The sequence below is a fragment of the Streptopelia decaocto genome (genome assembly GCF_964273445.1).
Source record: "Streptopelia decaocto genome assembly, chromosome: 14".
Taxonomy (NCBI): Eukaryota; Metazoa; Chordata; class Aves; order Columbiformes; family Columbidae; genus Streptopelia; species Streptopelia decaocto.
In genome coordinates this window covers 12,544,330-12,556,539 of record NC_138669.1, presented here as the reverse complement: position 1 = coordinate 12,556,539, position 12,210 = coordinate 12,544,330, and the positions used below count along the sequence as shown (strand labels likewise).

At 47.5% G+C, this 12,210-nt stretch overlaps 1 protein-coding gene across 1 annotated transcript in view; it reads right to left on the bottom strand.

Moving 5' to 3' along the window:
- The window catches only part of NFATC2 (nuclear factor of activated T cells 2), a gene marked incomplete at its 5' end in the record, with an annotated part of 81,706 nt that extends 70,188 nt beyond the window's left edge, over positions 1-11,518 (bottom strand). Inside the window, 3 exons of the mRNA XM_082065787.1 lie at positions 1,026-1,194; positions 2,039-3,065; positions 11,380-11,518. Of these exons, the coding sequence (XP_081921913.1) occupies positions 1,026-1,194; positions 2,039-3,065; positions 11,380-11,518 (1,335 nt within the window). The remainder of the gene's footprint in view (positions 1-1,025; positions 1,195-2,038; positions 3,066-11,379) is intronic.
- Positions 11,519-12,210: the final 692 nt, after the last annotated feature.

The following is a 12,210-nucleotide window of genomic DNA, read 5'->3' as shown; positions in this document are numbered from 1 at the left end:
TAGTGACATCAGCCCAAATCACAAGGGAGCTCCTGCCTAAGCTCATTCACCCTTTCTCTACAGCATTGCAAAGCTGATACACATCCTCTTTGTGTTTACAGCTTTATAGAGGCCAAACTTTTTCTTGAAACCCTCCCCACTGCTATGCAATTATCTTGCCCTGCTGTCTCCTTATCACACAGCTACTACCGCTAGAACGGGTTTCCCCTCGGTGGTGTACATCCAGAACAAAAGAAGGCAGCGTTGCCACAGATGACAAGCAGCACTGCATGCAAGGTGGGACACGGCGTCAGCAAGTTACATATAAACCAGGCATTACATTGAAATGGATGTACTGAGTGCTTGAATTACACATGGGTGAAAATTCTCTGACCTAAATTTATATGGGTTTAACATTAGAAATTCTACTACGTAACCAGAGGACAGGATAAAACAAAACAAAACACTAAAATTCTAAAATTGCAAAGAAAAAGCAAATGCATGAAAGACATTTCTAGCCAAAGACAGCTATTAATTCTGGGGAAAAATCCACACCTTCCTAATCCAACTCCCATCAAGGTTAATGAAGGTTGCTTTGCAGATCTAACACAATCTGCTGGTTACTTTACACCTGAGTTTGGTAGGTCACTGAGCTACACTGAGTTTAAAAGTCAGGCTTGATGTTTGTACATTCTGAACCTCACAAAAAGCCCTAGTTTACACAGAAGAGTCTGTTGTTAAAATAAAATGGGCTCAGCTGGAAATCAGGACAGCTGGGCATCTTATAATGGAGCTGAATCACAGCAGGTTTAACATATTGCCCAGGTGGCAAATGTTTTGCCCAAGTTTCTGAGCTTTCACAAGCCAATCCAAACCAACTTTCCAAATGCCTAGGACTTTCCAAACTTCAGACACTTCACGCACATCTATAAGCACACAGCCAGGTTCACATGGTTCTCCTCTTTCAGGTTCAGGCCCCAGCACAATTTTCAGAAATGAGCTCACCCCCAACTTTTCTTTTACAGAGTTGTTCTCCAGCCCCTTACCTGGACAACGGGGTGGCCTCCGGTCGGTGCCTTGACAGCCCCTCGGCTCCCCTCGGTCTCGTAGTGTGCCCGGTGGTGGGGCTTGGGCTGCACCTCGATCCGCAGCTCGTAGGAGCCCGACTGGCTGGAGAGCGGCCACTCGAGCGGTGGGAGCGACTGGACGGGCAAACTGGGCAGAGAGAGACCACACCAGCTGAAACTCTTTAACATGTTATTTCTCCAAGCCCTGATCTGCTCTTCCTCCAAGTGCCCCACCGGGGCTGCTCTTGCTGAAACATTTAGGCATCTGCTATTAATTTCAGTGAGAATATGCTGTCCGGCTCACATTTGATTACAAGCTGTACTGAACTTCAGGGTGAACACAATTTCTGTGGGCCCATCTTCTTGCAGAAGAGAATAGACTATTTCTATTTCTTAAATAGAAATACCTGTACCAGTTCTATTTTTGCAAAGATCCCCCTTTTAATCTACCTTTTGCTGTGCATCTTAAACTTCAATCACAGAACATAATATTGTGAAATATTAACTCCATTTACCATTACTTACCAGTTGTGTAAATTAATAATATTGATTTCCATATGATTTCCATAAATATTAAAATGCACACAAATAAAATAATGAATATTCTTACCTGATGGAAATTTGTAAGTGAGATATTCCCTGAATTTAGAAAAGCAATCAAACCATTTTCTATAAAAGCTGTGGGACGGAATGAGAGTGTTTAGACTTTGTCAAAAGCTGTTTGCAATATGCTTTTTAGACAAACAATTTGGCAAATTGAATTTGTCATATACTGTGCTGTCAATGAACAACTCTGATGATGTTTCTTCCACACACAGATTTTTTTTCATTTCTCAGAATCATATTGAATTTGGTTCCCACTCAGTGCTGTCCCTGAGCATCTAGATCTGGTCTGCAGCAGGATCCACCCAAGGAAACACTCCATGCAGGTCATCATGCATGACAGAGGACATCACACCATGAGAAAACACACAAGAAGCAGCATTACATACCTGCAGATGGGTATTGCAGGCACCAGTTGCTTTGTCCAGGATGGAGGTACCAACAAAATTGATTCTGGGGCTGAGTTTCTCCTGTCCTCCTGCTCGCAAGGCCCGTGGAAGTCAACAGTCTGAAAGACGTGGCATGGAATGCCATTTTTGTGGGAAGGCATTGATGAAGGGTCGGGGCTGGTTTTCCAGATTTTCGTGGGAACACCACAGGAAGGATCCGTAGGAAGGCTGTTCATAGCATCCATGGAAAGAGGAGCGCTGGGCAACTGCGTGTAAGTAACTGCAGAGTTGTCTTCTCTCAAGGGGACGCGAGGACAGGGTTGTGGAGAGGGGGTCCTTGACTGTCGTGGAGAAGTGGAAGGCAGCTGAGTACTGTAGAGCTCAGTGCAAGAATACCTCCGTTTTGCACCTGGTGACGAAGACCTTGAGTTGGGACAGGGTGATGGTGACTGTCGTCCCAAGCAGGTTTCCTCCGTGATGCTTGTTCGTGGTGACATTATTGGAGAGGTTCTAGGAGAATAATGAGTATGGATGTTTTGAAACTGTGGACAAAGGTCATCACTAGGACCATTATTTGGTGAAACACATGGTGATGTGCAAGGAGATACATTTGTCTCTGAAATGAAACTTGCAGAGGAGCCGCTACTAGCTGGGCTCAAACACAGTGGTTCTCTGTAGCACTCAAAGCCAGGGACAGGCAGAGTAACCCTTGGGCTAGTGGTAGCTGAGTTTGACTGATGTTCTACCAAAAGAACATCTGTGTCTCTGCTGCGGAAGGGACCCCCTGAATGAATCAGTTCATGATATGGAGTAATTTCAATCCTAGGGCTCGGAGCAGAGGCCCCTGCAGCGTTGGCAGGGTGTGTAGGTGTTGTCCCTATGCTATCTGGCTGTCCATATCTGCCCATGGGATCTGCAGAAAGGCTAGAAAAAGGCAGGGGGCATGGCTTGAGGCCACAGTCCAGGACATCATGAGCGTATGTAACTCCAGAGGGTGGGCTGTTGGTTTTATGTGGAGTCGGTTCTTCTGGAAAAAGAAGGGTCTCTTTAAGACTATAATTATTACAGAAGCTGAGCAATCATGGATTAAAAAAAAAAAAAAATGCATATTTATAAAATGGTTGTCATCTGATATTAGGTAAATATTTGTTTAATTCTTTTAAACTGCAATTAATGCTTGTGAAAAGTACCGGATTAAGAGCCAGGGAAGCCCAAGTGCTCAGAGCAGATGCAGCATGGACAGGAGCACTGCAAACACCTCCAAGCGCCCGGCCGGGCTCCCTCTGCCTGAACCCCGAGCTACAGGGACCACCTGGAAGGGTCGGCGACACATCAGCCTCTCTGCCCATTTCAATGCTGTCCTTCCTACTCTTTCTGCCAAATACACCCCTGAGCATCGATTTGGGTGTTGTGATTTTGGTCAGCTTTCGTCAACTAGGAGCTGGACCGAGACCACCACATCACAACACTGCTTCCAAATAGGTCTACATGAGGAGTAGCTTCTGGTGAAAGGAGAAAAACCTTTCTCACACAGCAAAGTCCAACCAAAAACCAAAGCTTAGCTCAAGCTCTTAAATTAAAAAGTCAGATCTGTGTGATGGTTTGTTTGGCTGTGTATCACGTCAACAAGTTTTGGTGACAGGTTTCACATGAGAGAAGACCAGATGATCAGAAAACACATTCACAAATATTTGTTAGAAAAGAAAGAGGTAGAAAGGATCCAGCCCCATAGTTACAGGCAATCACTTTCCAATTTCAAATCAAGGAACATTTTGCCTAAAGAATGATTATAAAATACACAATAACAGGTAAGTGTTCAGTGCAACCCTCTCTCCTGCTTAAAAAAATCCTCAATTTTCATAGATTGTCAGCCTTGCAAATGGTCCCCAGGCTGCAGAGTACAGGGATGCTTCTGGGCAATATAGAATCCCCACCAGCACGGCTGAGCCCAGTTCTGGTCTGGTCCCAGCAGCACCCGCAAGAGCAGAGTCAGCCCAAGTATCCCCGAGACAGAACCCTCCATCTACAGCAGCTCCTGCAGCTTCCCCAGCCTGGGAGCTGAGTAATATTTGTCATTAAACAAAAGCATGCAAAATATTATCAGGATTTTTATATGTTTTTAAAGTTCTCAATGTATCCAGCAGGAAATATCTGAAACAGCTCCACAGCTGGAGATTAATTCACGCTATCTGCACACTTTGGGCACAGATCAGTACGTGTCATACGCAAAGAGGGTTTCATTTAAATATTTAAATAACCATTCCAGCATTTTCTCCAACTCCTACATTACAGGAGGCAGCATTTTCCATAAGCAAATAATATTGTATGTAAAGCCAGGTAGGAGCTGACTGCGCTTTCTGCAAAAGTAGAAAAAGATTGTAGCGAAACTTTTGCCTTTGGAGAGGTTGTGACTTAATTTCTGGGTTGCTGTTCTTTTTCAGTTTTAAACGCTTCTTAGTGTGACAGCAAAATCCTCCACTGATTTTTGACTGCTAGTTTCTGTGCACAATGTTTTGCCCAACCTGGAGAAAACTCCACGAAAATAAAACATGTAGCAGGAACTGCTGAGCCTTCATGTTAAGCAGGAAACCCCAACCAGCCAACCAAAGAAACCAGCACACAGAAAATCTATGTGATGGGATGGGAGATGACTGGGACAGTCTAGCTTGCAGCTTTCTTAAGGTTCCCTCTGGCTTTTAATCCCAGCACACAACTGTTTTGGGGATGGGAAAACAGCAACGAGTAACTGAGTTTTGAGCCAAATGTATTTTTAGCATTGTTGATCTCAGAGCTTCGGCATTCACAGGATTAGTGCGTCATTCATATCACTGACACATCAAGCCTAGATATTGACGCTACAATTCACTTTGACTAGAACACATCACTCCTTCAGGCCCAACAGAGCAACACAGCCCTCCGCAGTCACACGAAACATCGCTCTGCTTTCAGAAGGATCGCTCCCGTTTGAACCGATGCAAGGGAACAGAATCAGCACCAAACAGAGCAAGGCTTGACGCAGGATTCGTACAGCGACCAGCAACTGCAGAAAAGCTCCCCAGGTTGAACAGCTTCACATCAAGCAGCAGGTGACCGCTTCAGTTCCCCATTCAACACGCCTACAGTAAAAGCTGCTCTCACCATACACGTTCAACCACGTTATCCACGCCAGATACACAAACAGGTAAAGAATTTAAACTCCTCACAACACACATTGAGCGGCAAAGCTAATGTGTGTACATTTGTGTTGAGGAGTATGGAAAAAGCAAACATATATTTGCATGTGCATATATAACTTTTAAAGTCTCCTGAATAACAAACACACACCACTACCCACACTTTCTGCCCATTAAAACTGGGCTTTAGATAACTTTAATATTCTTTGCTTCTCCCTGAAATATTCTGTTTAAATGAGCACTTGGTATTCACCCTCCGAGAGGATCCGTGTTCCAGATATTCAGAACAACGTTTACGCACAACAACAAGCTGCTACATGCCCTTGCCTTCCCACAGCACTTCTGCAGAGCGCTCCTCCGCAGCGCTCTCCGGGCTCTGCAGACCGGGATTGCTCACCCAGCCAGCGAGGCCGGCGCCTTTTGCCAAGCAGACAACACCCACAGCCTTCCGTGGAGCAAAAATATTTAGCTTCCCCCCACATGGCAAATGATCAATACAGCAGGCAGCAGCACTGGAATGTGGGCAAGACTGCAGACAAGAAAACCTCGGCTGGCTTGCAGAGCGCCTGGGGAGCCGCGCCGGGCAGAGATGCCCGGAGTCTGAGGCTGCCGGCCCTGACTCATCGGCACGGCTTCGTCAGGAGCGGCTTGGGGGCTCTGGGGAGACCTGACCAAGTCCCAGCCCTGCATGCCTTTGGAGGTACAATTAAATCACTGTCCCAAGTTCTACTGCCCACATGGCTGTGATGTCATGGTCTGTCACCATGGAAATGCTGGTGATGTTACGACTCAAGGTTCTGACCTCAGCAGGGGAGGGAAAAGGGGTGGTTGGGTGAAGCAGCGAGTGCTGCTCTCTGGAAGTAAATGGCTCTTCCATTGAAATCAGGAGAAATTCCGCTTTTTGTTTCAGTAGGATGGGACTGGCTACTCCACTCCCAGACAACTTGGCTAAGGCAGGCTGGGTTTTGGAATTTGCTCAAGGAAGGGGCAGACCCAAGCCAACATCCCAGCTTCCCCATGTGAGCACCACCAGAGCTGGATTTTGTAAATAACATTGAGCTCCTGCCTCTGAGGGGGAGGACAGGTTATTCCCCGGCAGCTCTCTCTCTGCATTTGTAGACACCAGAGGGAACAGGGAGCAGCCCAGGACATGGGAACGGCTCCAGGCGATGGCCCCAGCAATAGCCATGCTCCTGCCTGAGCTGCAAAGGTGAGCTTGGTTACGGTGGCAGGAGCCGAGGACAGCAAACCGCATGCTGCCGGTCCTCTGCCACACTGCAGGTGGCAAGGAGCAGCCCAACACCCACCCACTAGCTTGGCTCCCCAAGGTGGTGAGAGGCCATTGCACCCCCTTACAAGAAAATAATTATGTAACAGATCGGCCTAGAAAAGGTGTTTTTCAAGAACTGAAGCAGCTTTGAAACCTTTGTGCAGATGCCCCAAAGGTGCAACGTTGTGCCACCTTCAAGGGTTCACCTGTTTCTGCACATCCTATCATATCCCAGAACACAGACCAAAATACTCCTGTAAAGGACTGTCCTCTCCACTGCTTTTCTGATGGACATAAGCTGTGTAACAGCTTCAGCACAGCTCCTCTGACACCCCTTTGCACTGGCAGTCACAGCACTTCCCCACCTCCATTCAGGCATTTCCCAGCCTGAGGTTTCGCTGGTGAATCATCCTCTGATTCAGTACCAGGAGATCCTTCTTGTTTGACAGGGGGTTAAAAGAAAGTGAGCTTCACACCCAGACCACACAGGCACCTCCTCATGTTCTCAGCTTTACTCTCAGCAAACAGCCTACTCACTCTCCTGCATCACCCAAATCCCACAGCTAGGGAAGTCCTACCTCCAAACCCCCTAGGATCCCACCCAAACCACCTCCAAGCTGCCAGCTCTTATTGTCCCCTTTATTCCATAGTCTTTATCCACTTACTAGTTCACAAGACCTTCCCTCCTCTTCCCACAATACAAGATGGAAGCAAGGCTCTGTGTCCTACCATGCTGTAGATAAACAGCAAACGTGTGGACAGCCCGAGGAACACTGCAGGCAGCTCCACCTGGGCAGCATCCCCAGGTGGGTTCCATCAGGCCTGCCCTGAGTGCCGATAAGCATGTCAATTAAAACACAGGTGAAAAAGATCAAGGGATTTACCTTTCAAAGGACTTAACCCTTGATTTTAAAAACTTTTTTCCACACACCTCTGAAAGGCACAAAGGAAAACCCACACCAGGTCCTGCTGTGCTCCAGAGGTTTCCCAAGCCGGAGGGACGCACACCAGCGCGTGTGCACACGTGGCCGTGCAAGGGCTCACCCTCCGCTGGTCTTTAAACAAGGCACTGACTTCAAAGCTGTTCAGTCAGCCAAACGTGACCTTGCCAATTAGCATGAAATTAGGGAATAACACATCACCCCAGCAACTGCATTCCATGATGGGTTTATACAAACCATCATCTAGGAAAAGCTAAAGATAGTTGCATGTGGGACACGGCAGCCAAGGGAGGGCAGAGAGAGAAGTTCGGTTCTGACCTCACATCCGTTTGCTGCAGCGCAGCTCCTGGGATTAAATGGAGTTCCTTCTTTGTATGAGAGTCCTTTTTTTTTTTTAGTTAATTTGCTTATTGTAATTTGAAGGGGCCAATCCAGAGCTTCTTTGCAGTTTTCAAAAGCCAAGCTGTCTGTTATTTACACCGGCTTCTTGGAAGCTCAAAGTGAAAGTCGGTTTCCTGAGTGAGATCTGGTATTCTCTGCTACACGGGCAGATTTGTTTCGTCGCTGCAGTGCTGCCGCTGAACACTGCCTCCTGTGTTACTGAGCCAGCCACCAGCACCGAGCTGCAAGCTTGTGGTTTCGGGGTTTTTTGTTTTGTTGGGGTTTTTTGTTTGTTTGCTTTTGTGTTCATTTGTTTTTTTTTGTTGTGTTGGGTTTGGTTTTTTCCTTTTAATAGTTTTGTATTGGGGAGAAAAAGATGGAAAAAGGCAAATTATACACGGCTTGACACCTACAGGACATGGCAATGTCCCTGGGAGCCTGTCAAGCATTTAGAGGAATATTAATATTTATAAATGCTCCCTGCTTCCCTTCTATTATACATACATAGACCCTGTGGATTCATCTCACCAGATGCAATGCAAGAGTCTGCTGAGCTACAGCAACGGCTTGACCCTACGAGAAACTACTCCTTCCAATATCCATTCTCACCTGTTGCCTTAGGGCAGGATTTTATCTGGAACCTTATTTAAAGATGGATTTTGTTTGGATTTTAAGTTTCAAAACACACCTCAGAGGCATCAGTCCACAGAGGGGTTAACCTCAAATACCAAAAATTATGCGGAAGCTTTACCTATCAGTGGATCATGGCACAGTGAACACAGAACAAAAGTACATTAAGTGAGTTGCTGAAGCAGAGCACTTGTCTGGCTTTTCAGTATTTTGTCTCTCATAGTGGCCAACAACAGATATTATGGAATAATACACAAAGCAGCTATCCAAATTTACTCATCTGGGAGTCCTGTTTGTAGGAGCTAGTTCAAATGCTCATTGACTTTCTGTCATTCTTCTCCACTGAGAAGCAAGGATATTCAGCACTTTCAAAGTTTGAAATAAGCTAAAACTTGGAATACCATGAGCAATACTTCCTCATGTGTTTCTCAAGGGAATGCATCTAACACACTCATTTAAAAGGAGACAGAAAACATCTTCAATGCCCAAGTGAAATCACAACTTCAACCTAACAGCCCAGGATACACACTTTCACAAACTTCCAAAAACCTGTTGGGTTCAGGCTGCTGAAGGCAGGTGTTTCTGGTGTACCAGTTATGAGAAGATGATAGCTAATTGAAGGCACATGGAAAATGGCACTTTGTATAGCACTCCTGCTTTTGGAAATGATTGGCTTAGAGAGGAATACCTAATATTAATAATATTGACCGGAGAATTTTTATTTACCCTTTTTTCCCCTGTTGCTTTTATAGCAGTCCATGCTCCTGTTGCCTCAGGCACACATGAGCACTACTGAATGCCAGCCACCAGCAGTAAGGATATTTCTGTCATTTCCATAGAAACAAGTTGTGATATAGATCCTACTTTTAAAACACAGGCTTGGGTGGATACTGTCACATCCCAACCTTTTAAAAAATTGCTTATCAGAAATAGACTTTAATCCAAATCCATTCCTAGAGTCCAAAATTTACATTTGTTCCCTTAAAAAAAAATCACTTCAGCATGTTTACAGAGGTTTGTTGTTATAGGACTTGTGGTGAGCGGTGGGTGGAGCTGGCCAGAGGAAACCAGAGCGTCTTTCAAACAGGCTCCGAATGGAGGAACCAGACTGAAGTGCTGGGATCCGCACACACTCCCATGGTTTTGGTTCCATTTTGAATCCTTCACTGCAAAGGACTTGTCTTCCCAACTACAGCTCAGACAAGGCCAGAATCACACATGAACAAGGAGGATCACTTACCCCTGGCATGTGGGTAAAGCCCTTTCTCAAAATCTGAACATTTTCTGTTCTCGTGTAAACACACTTTAATCTTTTGCACGTTAAAGGTCACAGATGTATACTGGATTGCTTACAGACTCTAGCTGGTGCCTTTTCAAAGCGAGGGAGAATGTTCTCCAGATTACAATGCTAGTATATACAGTTGTGATCTTTTTTTCTTTATGCTAATAATTTCCATCTTGGGAACAAACAAAATTACTACTAATTATGGTTTCCAGTCATTCAAACGTGGAGAAAGCAGGCTCAAGAAGGAAGTTACTTCTACTACAAGCATACTCTGCTCTGCATCTATGCGGTTTGAAGATGAAACTTTCTAACCCCCACCTACGTATCATTATATTCTGTGGAACTTCCACTTAAGGCTTCACAGCAGTACTCTCTCCTTGTTACAGCATCTGAAGCTTTCACTGAGATTTAATGTATTTTAATTCAAATCACTGACCTCTCCCCATCGTGGATTTATTTTAGCATGGTTTGATCGCCATTAAACCTTGAAAGAAAATTCAGCTTTGTGCATTTGAGGACATTAACCATCCTCACTCAGCTTTGATGCTGGGGCACATCTGTATGTTTAAACAGGTAAACAAAGAAAAAACTCAGTAACAACTCTCCGTTTTGCTAATGATACCATGATTCAGGCCTAATAGGTCTCCTTCTCCAGCACTGTCCCCTAGGAACACATCATCTCTCTTCAAATGCCCTAGAGAAATGCCACCTGTCAACTCTGCAGAATCAAAACACCTGTATCTTAGAAACAATATCCCAGCAATTATTTCCTCTGGGTCCTGTCTCTTTTGGCTTTCTCTGATTTACACAAATCTGTATTTTATGGGATAGGAAGCATCCATTTCTAGTATCATCAACTGATTGAACTATAATTTAGAAAGTTGGGGAACACTTGTCATAATACTTTTAGTATAGCAGACTTGCATAAACTCAGGAAAGTAAGAGAACAGACTGCCTTGGTTTTGTTTTGGTTTTTAATCTAACTTAAGCTTATGGTGTTTGGACTCAGCTGGAAACTGAATCTCCCCAGCTCCTTACTATCCCAGCAAGGTCATCCATGGTCACTCATCACAGGTAACTAACTCCACGAGGCTCCTAGACCCGGTGCTCAAGCTGCGTTTTTGAGCTTCCAGAACACCCCCTACCATCATGACAATGGTCACAAGGTGACCAACACAGGATGAGCTCCTCAGCTTCATCTTTCACAGCTGTGCGCTGACACCCAGGTACATAACTTCATAAATAATAAAAAGGTCCCACAGCCACTTTTAGATACTTCATCACCAGACAGGGGACCAGGCCATTTGCCGCCAGTGACAGTGACCATTCACAAGCACCTGCTGGCTAAAACAACACCGCAAACTCAAAAAACCCGTCTCTGAGCACAGTCCGTCAAGCAGCACATCGCTCGGCATCCATCGCCTCGCCGGGCCCGGGCAGCCCGACCGGGGCACACGCCCGACCGCAGAGCCAGCCAGGAGCCCGGCGGGGCTGGCCGGGGCAGGGTAGGGGCCCGGCAGCACCCCGGGTCCCCACCGCCCTCCGAGGGGCAGCCGGAGGCCGCCCGGCCCGGCCCCTGGAGCCGCTCGGTCCGGTAGAGGCGGCCCCGCCGCCCCGTCGGGGTGCGGCACTGGCTGTTCTTGCGGCGGCTCCTCACCAACCTTCGATCGGCTTCAAGTAGTCGTAGTCGAAGAGGATGGAGAAGTCAAACTCCTCCTGCGGGCTGGCCGCCCGGGCCGGGCCGGGGCCATGCCCGGGGTCCCCCTCCTGCGGGTCGGACTCCGGAGCCGGGGCGCTCATCGCGGCCAGAGCCCGCCTGGCAGCGGCGGGGTGGGCGGTTCGCCCGGGACTGGCCGGCTGCCGAGAGGAGCCTGAAGTGCGATAACCGCCGAGAAACTCGTAGGTATCCTTCCAAGTGCAAGTGGAGAGGAGTTAAGAGACGAAAAAAAAAAAGGGGGGGGGAAAAGGAAGAAAACAAGCAAAAAGATCTTCCGGGGGTCGCTGAGGCGGGCGCGGCTGCCCCCGGACAGCGGGGAATGCGGGAGGCGAAGCCCCGGCGGCGACACAGGAGGGGACCGGCCGGACGAGCGGTGGCAGCTTCCTGCTCCGAGCAGCCACCTGCCGCCGGGGCCGCCCCCGGGAGGAGGAGCCCGGCCCGGGCCGCACCGGCCCCGGGGCAGACGAGCGTTCTGCCGGCGGGGGATGCCTGCGGGGGTCCTGGTGGGAGAGTGGAGGAGAGAGGCCTGAGGAGGAGGGGGAGAAGAAAGGGAAAAGCAGGTCTGAGAGGGAAGCGATGGCCTTGCACAGGGATGGGAGCCTCTGGGAACCCCATTCAGCCCTCATTCGGTGAGCCATCTCAGCCCTGTTACTCTAGGTTGCGCATGTCTTGCTGTCCTGCACACAGCCTCTTCCTTCCCAGAGATCAAGCCCCTTTCTATTCAGGTTTCCAGAGACTCCAGCAGCTCCAGGCAGCCCATGTGCTGTCCATGCCT